The sequence below is a fragment of the Petaurus breviceps genome, unplaced genomic scaffold (genome assembly GCF_028583685.1).
Source record: "Petaurus breviceps papuanus isolate PSGF00001 unplaced genomic scaffold, PetGlider_PUasm1.0 178, whole genome shotgun sequence".
Lineage (NCBI taxonomy): Eukaryota > Metazoa > Chordata > Mammalia > Diprotodontia > Petauridae > Petaurus > Petaurus breviceps.
In genome coordinates this window covers 9,567,035-9,583,115 of record NW_027185777.1, presented here as the reverse complement: position 1 = coordinate 9,583,115, position 16,081 = coordinate 9,567,035, and the positions used below count along the sequence as shown (strand labels likewise).

Sequence of the window (16,081 nt, the reverse complement as noted above, 5' to 3'; positions counted from 1 at the left end):
TCAACCATTTTTGAGAAGTCCAGCACAGATTGGCAGGAATATGTGCATGTAAAGACTTGTTTACAATATGATACTATATGGTTACATGATACAGTATTGCATCATCAAAATTTCAATGCAAGAAAAACCCCCCAAATTTATAATAAATCATTAAATTGAAGATGCATCATTTAAAAAATTATATATATTTTTAACTGATACAAAAAATTTTTTTAAAAAGTTAAAGGATTGGGGCAGCCAGGTAGCACAGAGAGTAAGAGCACCAGCCCCAGTGTCGGGATGACCTGGGGGATCTAATCTGGCCTCAGCTACTTAGCACCACACCCAGAAATACCTGGCCATGTAACCTTGAGCAAGTTACTTAACCCCAATTGCTTTAAAAAAAAAAGTTAAAGGATTAAAGAAAGTAGATTTCCAGAGGGGTGCTGATAATTTATTTTTAAAGGAGTGGGAGGCCAGATAAGTTTTGGAACCCCTGCAACTCTCCCAGATGTTCACTCTATCCTTTCCATGGAGGGTAAAGGAGGACATGTGAGTTTCAGAGCTGATCTGGTCTTTTAGGGAGTTATGTTTCTAGAAATTTTGGACAAGTCCAGAGGAGTGACCAGGTGAGACGTTATAAGGTATGTCTGTCTAGGCCTCCTCAAACAGAGAATGTGAAAGGAGCTCACAGATATCTACTCTCTACCTTTCCCAGTCAGAGGGATAAAAGTGCCTAGGAGTCAAAAATTTTCTGAAGACACAGGGTGATAATTTTGAGGATACAAATCTAGTAACTAATATGTTGCAATGCTGAATAACATATTAGGTTCAGAAAGCCTTGGGATCCTGCTTGGGTTTTGGAAAGACAGGGGGGAAATCCAGAAGACTGGGATTACTGGAGGCTTGAGACCATAAAATTTGCATGGTGAGCTATTTGTTAAAAATTGGGGATGCTTCATTCACAAGAGAGATTTGTATGTGTCAGTGGTCAAAGTCCACAGGAAACACAAAAGCAATATTTCAGTCAAGAGTTAAGATGACTATGAAAAGAATTTAGAAAGGGATAGATAACATGAATCAGAGTGATTTTTTTCTCTGCATCAACCTGGAAAACACATATGTCCTGACTGCAAGGTTTTAATCTTTGTCCACTGGCAAGAGTTTCCAGGTGCTGGTCTCCAGGGAAGGAGTCTTTCTCCAAAGTGGTGAACCTGGCAGTGGGGAGGATTTGATGGGGCTGGTGAGAGTTTTTTGATTGATATATATTCTATTTTATAGGTACTGGATGCCTGACAAATTTAAATTAAGGAAAACTGGCTAAATTCATCCCTGTGGGACATTGCCTTTGCTTATATTTGCATAAAGGACTTGATATAGTCCCTTAAACAAATGGTTACTAGGGATGATTTCAGAATTCAGTGTTAAATCTGAATGTGTGTGTGTGTGTGTGTCTGTTTAAATGTATGTGTACCAGCATATCAGAATTGATTTGGGATAAGTTTGGTCTCTTTCTTTAGCAATGGAAAATTTAGAATGAAATGGGAAGTTAGAAATTACATAAGGGTTCTGACTCTACAACTGAGGGATTGGGTGAATGCTGACATTTTTAGTGAGGGAAAAAAAAAACAAAGCGCTTCATGAATTTAGATCAGTATTTAATTGGGAAGAGGACTCATTTGAATTGGAAGCTCATTTGTTTTCTGAATTAAAGATTTGGGTTTTGGATTAGAAAATGTTAGCTGACTTACCTTCTTAAACCTGTCCAGCACAGGACAGTAATTTTCAGACCCTAAATTAATTGTATTACAGTGCTATTATTAATCAGGATATGAGTTTCTCTGCATTGCAAATTTCTGTCTAAAAAAAGAGGACCAAGGAGTAAGCAGCTAAATGATGCTTTGAGATGGGAGCATGAACTAGCAACTGACTTCATGCTAAACAATTATTTTCTATATTTTGCATTTTGGTTAAATTAATCAGAATTATATGAGTGTGTACATTATATGTGTGTATGCATACAAACATATGATATATAGATACACAATGTGGAAAAATTGATCTGGTAGGTTGCAAATTATAATGTCATGGAAAATAAACTTTTATATAATTCTAATTTTATCCATTTTACTATTTGAGATGAAATTGACTGTTAGTAGCCTATTTGATTTTCATTGATAGGAAAGGAAGGTCCCACCTATGATGAGGTGGTACACATTGAATTTGAGTCAATTTTCTGTGATGATTTTTGAAGGCAATCAACACAATATGCCAAAATTTAGAGACATGGGCATGGGGTACTCATCCATATGAATAATTTGGACATGCATTCAATTTAATCTGATTAGACTATAATTGGTAGTGATAAATTTTTGGTTTTATGCTTTGAATTTTAATTAGGTTAATAAAAGTAGGTGTGAGCTGGCCACCATATATAATAAACAAGGAATTCTGAAGACTAGAAATAAAAGTTATCAATAAGGAACTATATGAGAGGAAGAAAAGATGGGTTGAAGTGGGTGAGAGATAATGGATGGATAGTCAGAATGCTCCCCTGTCATCCTTGGAATGTCAGGAGAAGGCAAAGAAGGCCTCATGTACATTGGGTGGACAAGTGAAATGAACTTATGGGATGGCATGGATCAAAGTTACAGAAGATGAACAGGCATCAATGGATTGAGATCTACTTCATTGAAGGGAACATCTAGATCAATGACATTATATATCCATTTGAATATTAAAAACACTGGTGGTATCTGGATCTACTTCTAAAATTGGAGGGTGGGATCTGTTTGAAGATTTGAATGCAATGATTCTGAAGAAAAAAATTATTACAGAAACACTACAGACTTGGGAAACCTGGTTTTAACTTAGACAATTTTGGGAGCACATTCTCATTTTCTCCATCAGTCCCTTTTTGAGTGCAGATAATATTAAGGGGGTGGATAGTCTTGGACAAGTCTGATGTTGGCAACTGAAGATGTGATAGACTACTAAAGATAAGTCAAAATTGGGTCTGAATTGGATTTGGATAGATAAATTAGATTTGATGACCAGAATCCCTAATTGGGAAATGTTAAGGTGATTGATGTTGGATTGTGAGCAGTTATGACAATCACTTTTGTTCTTATATTTATTTGTGTGTTGTCTTTGCGGCAAATTGATATTTATGTTGAGTTTGGACTTTGAGATTCATGTAAGTCCCCTTGAACTTATCAAAATGAGGCATATGAGAAATGGAAGCTAGAAATTCCCTTCTACTTTGGACTTGGAAGTCAAATGACCTGACTTTAAAAGTGACACCCAGAAATTGAGAGGGACTCTAGATGTCATCAGTTCCAGAAAAATGAGAAGACTGGAGGAGAAAGAGCATGTGGTTCTGTGTCTAAAGGACTTCTTTGGCATTGGGGCCATTGTGCTATGCCATTTGGCACACCACATTTAGAAGTGTTAAGTGAAAGCTCTTGCTAAGAGAATGATAAGGAAGTTATCCTTATTATTATTTATCTTCTTAGTTAAATATGGCCATATTTACTTCAGTATTCATTATTCATTTTCACTTATTTCAGTTATTTCATTATTCATTTTTTATTGACATTGTATTGCTTTACAGCTAATGTGAATAGGATGAAGTATAAAACATACCCCTCAAACATTCATCTCCAGACAGAAAAGACTACAGGTCTTAGGAAAAGGAGAGGCAGTGATTCATGTTATTGGAATAAGGAGGCTATTTTCTAGAGTTGGAGTTCATTGATTAAAAACTGACAACCTTTAGCAGGGCACAGGATCATTAAGTGGCCCATACATCTGGTTTACAGTATATAAGTTTACATGAGCATCTTTCAAGGCAGACCCAAGTGAACACAGGAAACTTGTCAGCTTCCATACTTTTTTCAGAAATGTTCTATTGGTATATTTTATCATAATTAATGATTTGTCTAAAAGGTGGAGTGTTGGGATGTGATACAAAATTTGGGAATGTCATATCATGTCATGTGATTACATAATGTGATGTGATGTTATTTGAGCATGTTGAAGTTTTTATGTTATATGTTCTAGAATAACAATATATTTTGCATGGTATTTTGTATACAAGGCTATAACATGATGTTATGCGTTATCTGATCTTATATTATGAAATATGTGATAGGCGTTATCTTATATGTTCCATGTTGTTGTTATTCTCTGTCCTTTATTCTCAAAGAGGACCATGACATCAGGGAGGTGATGCCACAACATGCAAGTGAATTGGATTTAAGTGAGGAAGGGCTGTGTAAAGTCACCAGCCTCACTTTCTCCTCTGGAGCCATCTGCAATCAGGAGGATTGGAGATAGCCCAGCACGCAGTGGGGAACCTTGAACTTTTAAAACTTAGGGCTTTAACAGGTCTCAGTTTGACTGAGGCAACACATATTTAGTAATTAAGGCTCAATAAGAAATGAGGCCAAGAATGGCATCTTTACCTAATAAAAAAAATAGATCTGGAAGGGGAAGACCTTCAAGGTTTTTGACCAAAAGAGAAACAATTGTTCCTTCTGAGCCAATCAGAGCTCAAACAGTATCCAAATAGGGCTTGGCCTGGGACCTATCGTTGGCCAATCAATGAGAGCTAAAGAGATTTGGAGTTAAGGCTGGTCTTTAAGAGAAAAAAAAAAGTATTGCATGCATGCTATTTGTTGCATTATTTCATGCTATATTTTAAGTGTATAGCAAGATGATAAACAGCACATCCTGGTAAATAGAAGGCCGGCTTTAGAGTCAAGAAGACAGTGTTTAGGTCTCACTTCTGATGCACAGTTGCTTGTGATTTGGAGAAAGTTACTTTAGTTCAGAGGAATATCAATCAATGATCTAAAAGCAGGAACAGAGACTGATTTGCATCAGTAAAAGGATTTCTCCACTGTAAGTTCCCTACCTTGATGAAATCACAGGTCAGAGCCCCTAAAATGACAGAAGTTTCATGGGATGTTAAAAATTATGTTGTTTTTTTTCCCTATAGATTCATTTGTATGGTGCTTTATATGACTTCATATTATATATCACATAGGTTTTGTGTGATATAACTGATAATATTTAATTTTATGCTATGCTATAGGTTATAGATTACATATCATACATCATATATATTATGTTATAACACAGAATATTATGGGTTGTATTGCATGGTATATGGTTATATATGTATAGACATACATATATTTTATCATGTGATATATGTTACATATATTGTATGGTATATAATATGATCTATATTACATGTGGATATACCTATACTATACATATATACACACAAGATACATGCTATATTATGTTTACATGTCCAGTTATGGATAATCCTAGGTTATATGCTATGCAATACCCTGATTTGTGCCAAGTTCTATATTGTCTACTCTGTTGAAATGTAAATTTGTGTTTTGTTTTATGCTACAAGCATGTTACAATATCTATTGAATTATTATAATCCCAATTATTATTGGAAATATATTATCATCTATAATTTATGTTATATATGTTATGGCGTGTCATATTGGTTTATTTTAGGTTATGCTGTATAACATGCTTTATGTTAAATGTTATGTTTTATGTGATGACATGATATATAGTTTGTTCTTTATTCAAGCTATAGCTAGTGTGATAGATTACCTATTATATGGCTATGGTGTACATTCGATAATATACTGTGTACTCGTATTGTCATCTTGTTAATCTGCTGTGATACATGTTTTATATTACATACTGTTTTGTGTGTTGTACTATACATTTTATGTTCTGTTATATTATATGTGATGTGAAGTCTATTCTTATCTTGTATACATTCTTTCAATGTATGTTTTATGTAATATGTGTGTGCTATTCCATGTGTTACATATGCTATGATGTATATTTTGTTATACTGTATCTTATGTCAGATGTTATACAATATTTTTATACTTATTGTATATTATATATGAGATTTTGCGATTCATGTTTTATGTTATATCATATGTTGTGATATATGTAGTATAGTAAGCCATGTCATGTATTATATTGCTAAGGTGCATTATGTCATTGTAGATCTTATATGTCTATAATTGATTAATTGATATTATGATATGTTAAGAAGGTATACTCATAAGAAAATATAGGAAGGAGAGAGAATAATCCTAATCATAATAAGTAGCTAGCACTTATGGAGTACCTACTATGTGCTAGGAACCATAAATGCTTTACCAATATTATCTAATTTGATTCTCACAACTCTTGGAAGTAGATGCATGGGAAAAAAATATGTGAGTGAAATTCAATAAAGGTAGAGACAGGAGAAATATTTCTATATAAGGATATTAGGGACCACCTCAACAGTAAGAGGGAAAATATAAAAAAAATAGAGAGGATTATAAATCTAATACAGAATTGTACTCTATTGATGATGAGGGACTTCAATTATACAGAAATCTGTTGGCATTCTCTTTCTGCCAAAAGCAGAATGATTCATAATTTCCTTGCTTTCCTTAATAATATCAGACTAAAAAGGTAGGGAAAAAAAACAAGTAAAGGAAGAGATCCTTTTATTTTTTATTTCTTCCCAACAAGGTTATTAAGGAGGAAAAGACAGGAAACTTGGTGGGGGAGGAATGACCATTTCATTTTAGAATTTGTGAAAAAGGAGTTGGAAATGGATACTATTTTAATGAGTTTTTTCAGAGAACAGATTTTAAAGGATTCAGAGCAGGTATAAATAGGGCTTCAGGGATTGAAGTCCAATCAAAGACAGATAAGAAACTTTCAAGAATGAAATTCTGAGGACTTCAAGAACAGGAGGTTTGTCTGAAAATACTAATGTTGATGCATATGTCAAATTATATATACTTTTTTTTGGAGGGTGGAGGCAATCAGGATTAAGTGACTTGCCCAGGGTCAGACAGCTATTAAGTCTGAGACCAGATTTGAACTCAAGTCCACCTGACTCCTGGACTGGTACTCCACCCCACGACACCTTGCTGCCCCTTATGCTTTTAAAAATATTCGGAAGATAGGAGCAAAGGAGAGTAACAGAGGATGGATTTAAAGATATGGTGGTCCTGCAAGAATGATCTCAGGAGTGCTAAACCTTAGAATTAGAATGGCAAGAAACCTAAGGACCACAAAATTGATTTTTTTTAAAGTTTTATTGATTTTTTTTTAAAAAAAGCATGAATCTGCTACTTGGGATAGATGGGATGATGATAACTGATAGTAGAGATAAGACAGAGATGCCCAATATTTATTTTGTTTCTATTGTTTTCCAGCAAAAGAAAATATCTTTGACCTAGAAAGGTAAGAAAAAAATTACCAATAAGGAACTAATACTTGGGATAAGTTGAGATATAATAAGATGTAACCTAATTTCCCTAGATTTGTTAAAGTTATTGGGACTTATGTGGTATACATAGGTACTAGAAGAAATGGTATGTGTGGTTGCTGAGCTACTAAAAGTAACTTTGGAGAAAAAATATGGAGATTAATATTTTTAAAGGCTAGGTTACTAAACTAGTGAAGCACAAGTATGATGTAACTATAATTTGCCTAGATTTAGGAAAAAAAATTTATTAAGCTTCCTTTGATTTTTGTGGAAAAGATAGACAAGGATTAGACAACTGTAAAATTGGGTGCATTCACTTCTGGTTGAACAGTCAATTCCAAGGAGTAGCTGTGAATGATTTGATGTCAACTTGGAATAAGGTGTACAGGGTAGTATATCAATAATTTTTATTTGTTTCTGTGCTATTTAGTATTTTAACAATTATTAAATAAAGTCACAAATGATATATTCCTCAAAGTTTTAGACCACACAATTCTGGGAGGGATAACTAAAACAATAAATGACAGAATCAGGGTTCAAAAACATCATGACTAGATAGGATATTTGGGCCAATCAAATAATATAAAACACAAGAGGGATAAATGTAAAATCTTACCCTTGGGCTCAAATAATCATCTTCATAAGTGCAAAATGGGGATCATACAATAGTTATATATACCCCACATTTGCTTAAATGTATTGTTATATATTTTATGATCTGATATATGGTATGTTGTTTCTGCATTGTGATAAAATAATTGTGAATTGTGTTGTGACATGTGATGCATTATATTTTATATCTCATATATTACATGTGATATTTTCATTGTATAATGTTCTTTTAGGCTCCTTTAGTTGTATGTCTCATGCCAGGTGTTATTTGTTAGTTATTATAGTTTGCCTCATTATATGTTACATCTTATATGGTTCAATTCAACCAGGATATGGGCATTATATTTTCTACTGAATACTTTATGGCATATTATATGTTGTTCTCTGATGTTATATGCTTTATTTTATGTTACATTATGATGATATTTATATTATATTCTGTACATTAAATGTTATAATGCTTTGTAAAGATATTATCCGGTATTACTGAATTTTTATAATCAAACTTATTTCAGCCCCTTTTCTGTGATTAGGTTTTGATTTTTTGATTTAGGGCTTTCAGTGATCAACTCTTTTCATGCATGTCTTTATGTTTTATGTGATTTTTATATGTTAAATGTGCTATAGCTGATGTCATGCATTTTATATTTCTTATACTGTGGTTTTGAGGAGGTATATGAATGTTTTGTATAAATTATATATAGTTTTATATATTATAAAATGTATCATATGTTATTATACATAATATCATATAATATTATGTGTAACCAGGGATGTGCTGCTAAATGTTTAACAATTGACTCTGGAGGAAAAAAAAGAAATCCACAACATACTTTTAAGTTTAATGTGCATTATCAATATTTTCTTTACTACTAAGTCTAGACAATCAACAAAACAATAAATTAAGCACTGATTTATAGCTTTTGTTCATTTTGAGGTGTATGTTCATATTGAAAATGTAATAATCAGTTCTGGGAGCTGCTACCAGCTAACTTCCTCACTCCCTTATATGTAATTGCATTTTTAAACCTCTCAGGAGCAGCATTTGTGAAGAGATAACAGAGAGACTTGAGGAAAGTAGGGGATATAGACAAATATTTCTCTGAGTTCTCATGCTTCCTCTTCCTTTGCCTTCAGAGAGATTTCTGACTAGAGGTGGGGGATTTTCCCCCACAGTTGAGGCAATGGAGGAAGAAGACTTTGAGAGTCCATGCTTTTCCTGACATGAAGCAGGAAGTGGACCAATGTTATAATGCCACTGTTGCTACAAGCAAGGGAAAGTAAAGTGTGAACCAACATCTCTTTGGAAAGCCACTCGTGGAAGTGGGACAGACTGAGAGATCATTTGTGTGGTGTGAGCCAGATTAGAGCAGAACTGGAGGAAGCCAGGAAAAACAGAGAGTAGTGGGAAGAAATAGAGAGAAGCCAAACCCAGTATTACAGCTGGTCTAGGGGAGATCAAAAGGAATTCCACACCACAATTACTTTTCCCATTATTTACTCACAGCACTTGTTGAGGAAGAACTTGATGGGTATTTAAACCTGCCCAATCACATTCCTTTCCATTCACATCAGAGAGAATAGCAGGAAGGATACAAGGAAGGAAAATCAACAGGCTGTTATCTAATGCTGTTTGTTCACTGGACTTTCCTATGCTAACCAGTTGAATTAATGACATGGCTATTAAAAAAAGAACTATTGAATCTTATGGGTTTAACAGAGAGTTATGATTGGATGATACATAGGATGGTGGTTCAAATGAATGGAAGAAAGCAGTATTTTATATTTTGGGTGATTTCAGCATATTACAAACCATGCCTTCTAGACTTACATTGAACTTTGACAGTTTTGTGACTAGCCAGCCAAGATAAATAGAGCAGCACAGGATAATTATGGTGGGCATAGGAGTAAATGTGAGGGTCATTTACTTACAGGGAGCTACACACACCCTTCCACTGATTGTGTGATGCCTTGATCCCTTTTCACCAGCAGAGAATAATGGAAGAAGCCAGGTATAGTTGCATTCATTAATATGAATACCTTTTAGCATCTAGCTAAATATGTTCTGTTATTTCATACTATATGTTATATTTTATGTCTTGCATTATGCATTTTATATATAGTGATATGTCATGTTTTGTATGTATTTGAATGTATTCTATTCTATTGTGTTGGGATGTGTTGTACATCATGTCACATGATAGAATATTTTATGTGACGGAGTGAAGTATGTGACGAAATGGCACAAAATGCAAGATATGATGATGTTTATGATGTGGTAAGATTGACAAAATAGTTGACCGTGTGTTAAATATTCTACAAGGTAGGCAAAATTATGGCGAGAGACAAATGGGATGTAAGCATATTTTTCTGCTGAGGAAGTGAAATTGTTCTTTGGCTCCCTGAGATGGTTTCCTTCAGCCTGACTTTTTATCTTTTAAGAGTCTAACTTACTGTGTTCTTAGGGCCATAACTAGGTGGGGCCTGAGAGCCAGGCTCTTTGCGTAACTGTTGATATTCCTCTGAACAAACATCTACTAAGAACTGATATGTGAAATATTTAGGAAAAACCTGGAAGAATCGATGAGCCTGTTATGAAAATGCTTGAGCATATATTTGATGGAGGCCACAATGAGCCTATGGACTACATGTATGGAAAAATGAAGGCTAAAATCATTATGAACCTCTGAATGCTTTTATATTAACTCTGAAGATTTGCTAAAGTAATGTAAATGCCAGCGAATTTCCTATTCTTTAAGAGATCCAGCAATAGTCTGGATTTATCTGACCAAGATTTACAAAATGTGTGTCTCACAACACACAACCCTGTGAGATAGGTAAATGTGAGGTTTATTATCCCCATTTTACAGATGAGAAAACTGAGCCTTTGAGAGATGGAGTGACTTGTCCAGAGTCATATGGATAGACAGTTTTGGAGGCGAGATTCTGAACCAGATCTTATTATTCAAGCCCACTGATTTTTGCATTATTCCATCAACAGAAGCATGTATTGTTGGCTATCAGTTATCCAAATATAGCTTGACTATCAGGAATCCTACATTTTTTAAAATCTTAAACTGGCTTACATCTTTCAACCAGTGCACTCCCCAGTTTCCTGCAAATTATGCCATTTGGAATGCAGATCATTCAGGAAATAAGTTAAAGGAAAACAAAATAGGAAGCTTTAACTAAAAAAATAAAACAAAATTTATTTCAAAGCCAAATAGACTGTTGGATTATTTACTCTTTTACACTGACATGTACCAATCTTGTCTTCATTTATGACAGACAATTGAAAGTTAGTCTCATTTCCATCTACTCAAGAAACAGCAGGAAACTTGAGACAAATTGGTTTGGAAACAGGTTAGGGAATCATAAAGCTAAATGCAACTCTCGGGTACCTATAGGTCAATATTTTGATCAAGCACATGAAAATCTCTTGACAAATAGTCAGCTACTGTTACATTTTATTCAGAAGGGGTCCCTCACACTGAAAAACTGGTCTTGTATATTTATCTTCCCAGCAATGTAATTTTCATTATCCCTTTGCTTTTTTGGAAGGCCCTTACTTTGCTTTGGATAGCATTGACATCATCAACCAACCATCTCAATATATGATTGTGGTTTCTGCAAAGCCATTAGTCGAATTATTAACAATGATATTCGGGTACTGCGAGGGATACTAGCTAGGGTTAATTTGCTGGCAGTCCCTACATAGACAATTTTGGTAATTTGCCAACTTTAAGATGAATCCCTCAGATCTGATCTACCCATTAATTTCTTGCATTTACTTCCATTTAGTCTGGAAAATTGATTTTTCAATATTAACAGAATTTGACCACAAGCTTCTTTCCTGGAAACTACATTTAATTTCTTGGAAACAACAATTTAATATAATGATCAGGGAACTAGTTACAATGTACTACAAGGTACCTTTTGAAATAATGGCCCATTGAGCCCCATTTAATGTAATGTTGCAAATTCCTGTAATGTAGCGGGGTTGCTTCATGGCAAGTGTCTGTTTTTCTCAGCAGTATGATGCAAAATTGTAAGTAATTTCGGGTAGTCCTCTTATTGGATTTTTCTGGGGGGAAGGGTAGAGCATGGGGACTTTCCTGTGGAAAGGACCAGAGATGACCAGGAAGAAAAATAAGATTTTCATAACCAATGAAGTCTTTTTGTTATTGTTCAGCTGTTTCAGGAGTGTCTAACTTTTTGTGACTCCATTTGGGGTTTTTTTTGGTAAAGATACTGGAGTGGTTTGCCATTTCTTTCATTTTACAAATGAGGAAATTGAGGCAAACAGGATTAAGTGACTTGTCCAGCATTACAAAGCTAGTAAGTTTCTGAAGTCGGATTTGAACTCAGGAAGAGAAGTCTTCCTAAATCCAGGCTCAGCAGTCCATCCACTGACCCACCTCACTGCCCCTTGATCCTATCTAACCTTTGTCCATTTGACGAGTCTTTAAATTATCAGTTGTTGAGCTATTTACTAACTCATCCCTAGTGTTCTACTAGAGAGAGGAATGTGAATGAGGTCCTACTGTCAGAGACCATTTGTTTTGTCCTTAGTCTAATTTCTTGTCATCTGAACTTTTCTTTAGATTAATTACATTGACATTTCAAGCAGAACACTGGCCACAGATCTAACCAGTTCACTACCAAGTGCATTCAGAGATTCTTTTCTTCAAAGGATCTATGATGTCATCAGAGTGAGTATTCCCTTCACTGATGTAAATCATAATCCTCCATGCCTTAGTTGAAAGTTCCCAGACCTGGTATTGACAAAACAATCTGTGGTCTGGTTGTCCATCTATATGAATCCCTTTGAATTTAGCTAAGCTGTTCCTCAGAAAACAGATGATAAATCCATCACTAGACCAACGTTCAAAACTTTTCCAACAGTGATATCTGTTGGCATTTGTCCTGTATTGCCATAGCCTTGGGGAGACTTTCCCCTCACTCCTGCCCCACCACAATATCATTTTTAGGTTGTGTTAAGGCATCAGAAAAGGACTTTAGTGGAAGGCACATATTTGGTGGAGAACATGAATTTTACATATACATGTATATATGTATGTATGTATATTATCCTGATTTCATAGTTATAGGGAATTCCTGTTGAGGAAATTCCCTCTACCAATGCATATTAGCCTTTTGAGTTTAAATGACTATCAGAGACAAGACACACCCAATTCTTACTGACTTAGAGATCTCTATCTGCTGTGCCATTCTGCCTAATTATGTAAGTTCTCAACACCATATAGATAAAAATAAAGATAGAGATAAAGAACAGAGTTGTGATTCTCTGTGGAGGAAATTCCTTCCACCAAAACAGGTTGGCACCTTTTCTTTAAACTTTAGCCCTAGAGAGTTAGCTAGAATATAAAAAAGTTAGATGACCTGTCCAGGTTCACATGCCCAGTAGGTGTCAAATGTAAGTTATGAACCTTGATCTTCATTTGAGGATTATGGACGTAGAAAGGAAGGGCTAATGTAGGTCTGACTTATGGCAGATACAATGAGCTTGCTAAGCTTGTTTTCCTCAAGGAAAGAACTGTAAGTAATTTTGGGTAGTTCTCTTATTGGATTTTTTGGGAGGGGTAGGGCAGGGAGAGTTTCTTGTGGAAAGGACCAGAGATCCAAGGAAAGGACCAAAGGAAGAAAAATAAGATTTTCATAACCAATGAAGCATTTGACCTTATCTTTTTGTTATTGTTCAGTTGGAACCTTGCTAAGGTTCCAACCTCAATCCATAGGGCAGCACTGGAGATTTTTTAAATATCCCTAAATAGTCTTAATTTATGAAGAATTCAGACTATCAGAGGCACTGACTGGTATATTAATTGTTTGTTGTTCAGTCATTTCAGTCACGTACAGCTCTTTATGACCCCATTTGTAGTTTTCTTGGCAAAGATACTGGAGAGGTTTGCCATTTCCTTCTCTAGCTCATTTGACAGATAAGGAACCGAAGAAAGCAGACTTAAGTGACTTGGCCAAGGTCACACAGCTAGTAAATGTCTGAGGCCAGATTTGAACACAGGAACATGAGTCTTCCTGACTCCAGGCCCAGTGCTCTATCCACTATGGCACCCCCTAGCTGCTCATTGTTGTAAGCATTACCAGTTTGACTTGACCAATTTAATTTACTACCAAAACTGCAGCTCTCTAGTAATATAGTGCTACCCCCTCCTGTCCTCCCTTTTGCTCCATGGAAACCTTGAGGTTGCCATCTAAAGAAAAAAAATAGATAAATAAAATACACTTTACTTAAAAAAAGGTGATTTTCCATTCTTAAGTTACAAAAATTTCTGTTTTCTTGATACATATATGGCTGCCTTGCATATTGAAAAAGATAATTAATTTCTGTCATTTTAAACATAAGGTACATTATGAAGGAAATCAAAATAAGTCAAAAGGGGTAAACAGTCCCCATCACTCTAGTGACTGGACCCTGATCAGGCACTTGGAGTTGGATGTGCCAAACCTCCCGTCTGTACCATGTAGGATGAGTGTTCTCAAGTCCTGGGCTACAGAACGCCCTGTTCTTTTCTTTGAAGGTAGCTCATACTTTCAGTCTTTAGAGAGAGTGAAATGTATACAAACCAAGTGAATTAGCACAATATAAAACCACCCAGTCAAGAGACACAACTCACTTTCTAGGGCTGTTGGTGGCAGCTTGGCTTGCTGGTATTTTGTGAACTGGCAAGGGCAGCTGAGTAGTTGTTGAATGATCGCCGGACTGATTTGCTGGAAGCGCTCCTTAGAAATAGGAGAATTGCTGTTCGGTAAAAATATCTCCACAAGCTCCTTGGCAGAGAAGCAAGCCTAGGCAGGAAAATGTGTATTGTTATTAACCACACTATTGGAGCAAACTCAGTATGCATGTCCATTCTTTAAGAATGAATGAGAACTAAATGGAATTTTTAAAATGGAAAAAAAAAATAAAGGTTATCAAACATACTTCTTGAAAACATATTTTCCATGAACAAAGAGGATTCACTTTGCCCACTGGTTAAAGTTTAATCTATCATACTCATCACTGTAATTATTTCTGAACATTTTTCTTTTGTCCCCTCCCCCTTGATTTTAGTGTTTTGCAATCATGTTTAATGAGATTCTGCACAGAAACCTTATGAAGTAGGTTAGAACTCTGGCCCCATTTCCTAAGCCATGCTTTTGTGGCTGTTTTTCAATGGGAATAGCTTTTTGGACCAATAGTCTCCAGAGATAAATGTACTCTAAACACAAACTCTGAAGAAATAAGGGCATCGTCTAAAGCAAGCAATCCCTGGCATTTAGTCTTTAAAAGTAATATTAAATATTAAAAGCAGGGGAGGGGAATAATACAGAAAATGTTGCTGTTGGTATGAGTCTCAGCAAATATTTAATACTAATTGATTGTATTATTCTCTCTTACAAAATAACTGAAGAGTGACCATTTCAGTTAAGATGGCATATTGACTTTAAAAAATAACTTACTTGGGGCAGCTAGGTGGCACAGTGAATATAGTACCAGCCCTGGAGTCAGGAGGACATGAGTTCAAATGTGGCCTCAGACACTTGACACACTTACTAGCTGTGTGACCTTGGGCAAGTCACTTAACCCCAATTGCCTTGCCTTCCCCCCTCCAAAAACAAAACAAAATAAAACAAAAACCTTACTTTCTAACTGAATTTATTGATTCCAACTAAAGTGACTTGTTTATCTAGATCTTGGTATCATGTAGACATAACCAGATAGGCATCAGTCATAGATACACTATTAGTAAAAAGTTCAATGGTTGAAAAACATAGTTGGGGCCCTATATCAAGAATTTCAGAAGCTTCCACTATGCCTAGTTTTTATGTATGTCTTTTATTTTTAAAAATTATTTAATTAATAGTTCCTCCCCCAATTATACGTAAAAACAATTTTCATTTTGTCTATCTTCATAAGTGTTTTGCTTCTTACTACAGCCTTTCTGCCATCCTCACTTCTATCAGCTTCTCTCCCCCCTTCTTTCATCCCCTTTCCAACCTATTTTCCTATAGGAAAAAATAGACTTCTATATCCAGCTGAGTGGGTACATCATTCCTTCTCTCTTTGAGTCAATTACGACGAGAGTAAAATTTAAGGTTTTCCATCCACTTCCCCCTCCACTGTAATAGCTCTTTTGTGTTTCT

General features: G+C 35.2%; 1 protein-coding gene across 2 annotated transcripts in view; it reads right to left on the bottom strand.

The window, feature by feature from the left end:
* Positions 1–16,081, bottom strand: part of SLC39A12 (solute carrier family 39 member 12) — a 112,234-nt gene that overhangs the window by 47,582 nt on the left and 48,571 nt on the right. For both annotated transcript variants that reach the window (XM_069086094.1, XM_069086093.1), the window contains exon 6: positions 14,572–14,743. In XM_069086094.1, the coding sequence (XP_068942195.1) occupies positions 14,572–14,743 (172 nt within the window). The remainder of the gene's footprint in view (positions 1–14,571; positions 14,744–16,081) is intronic.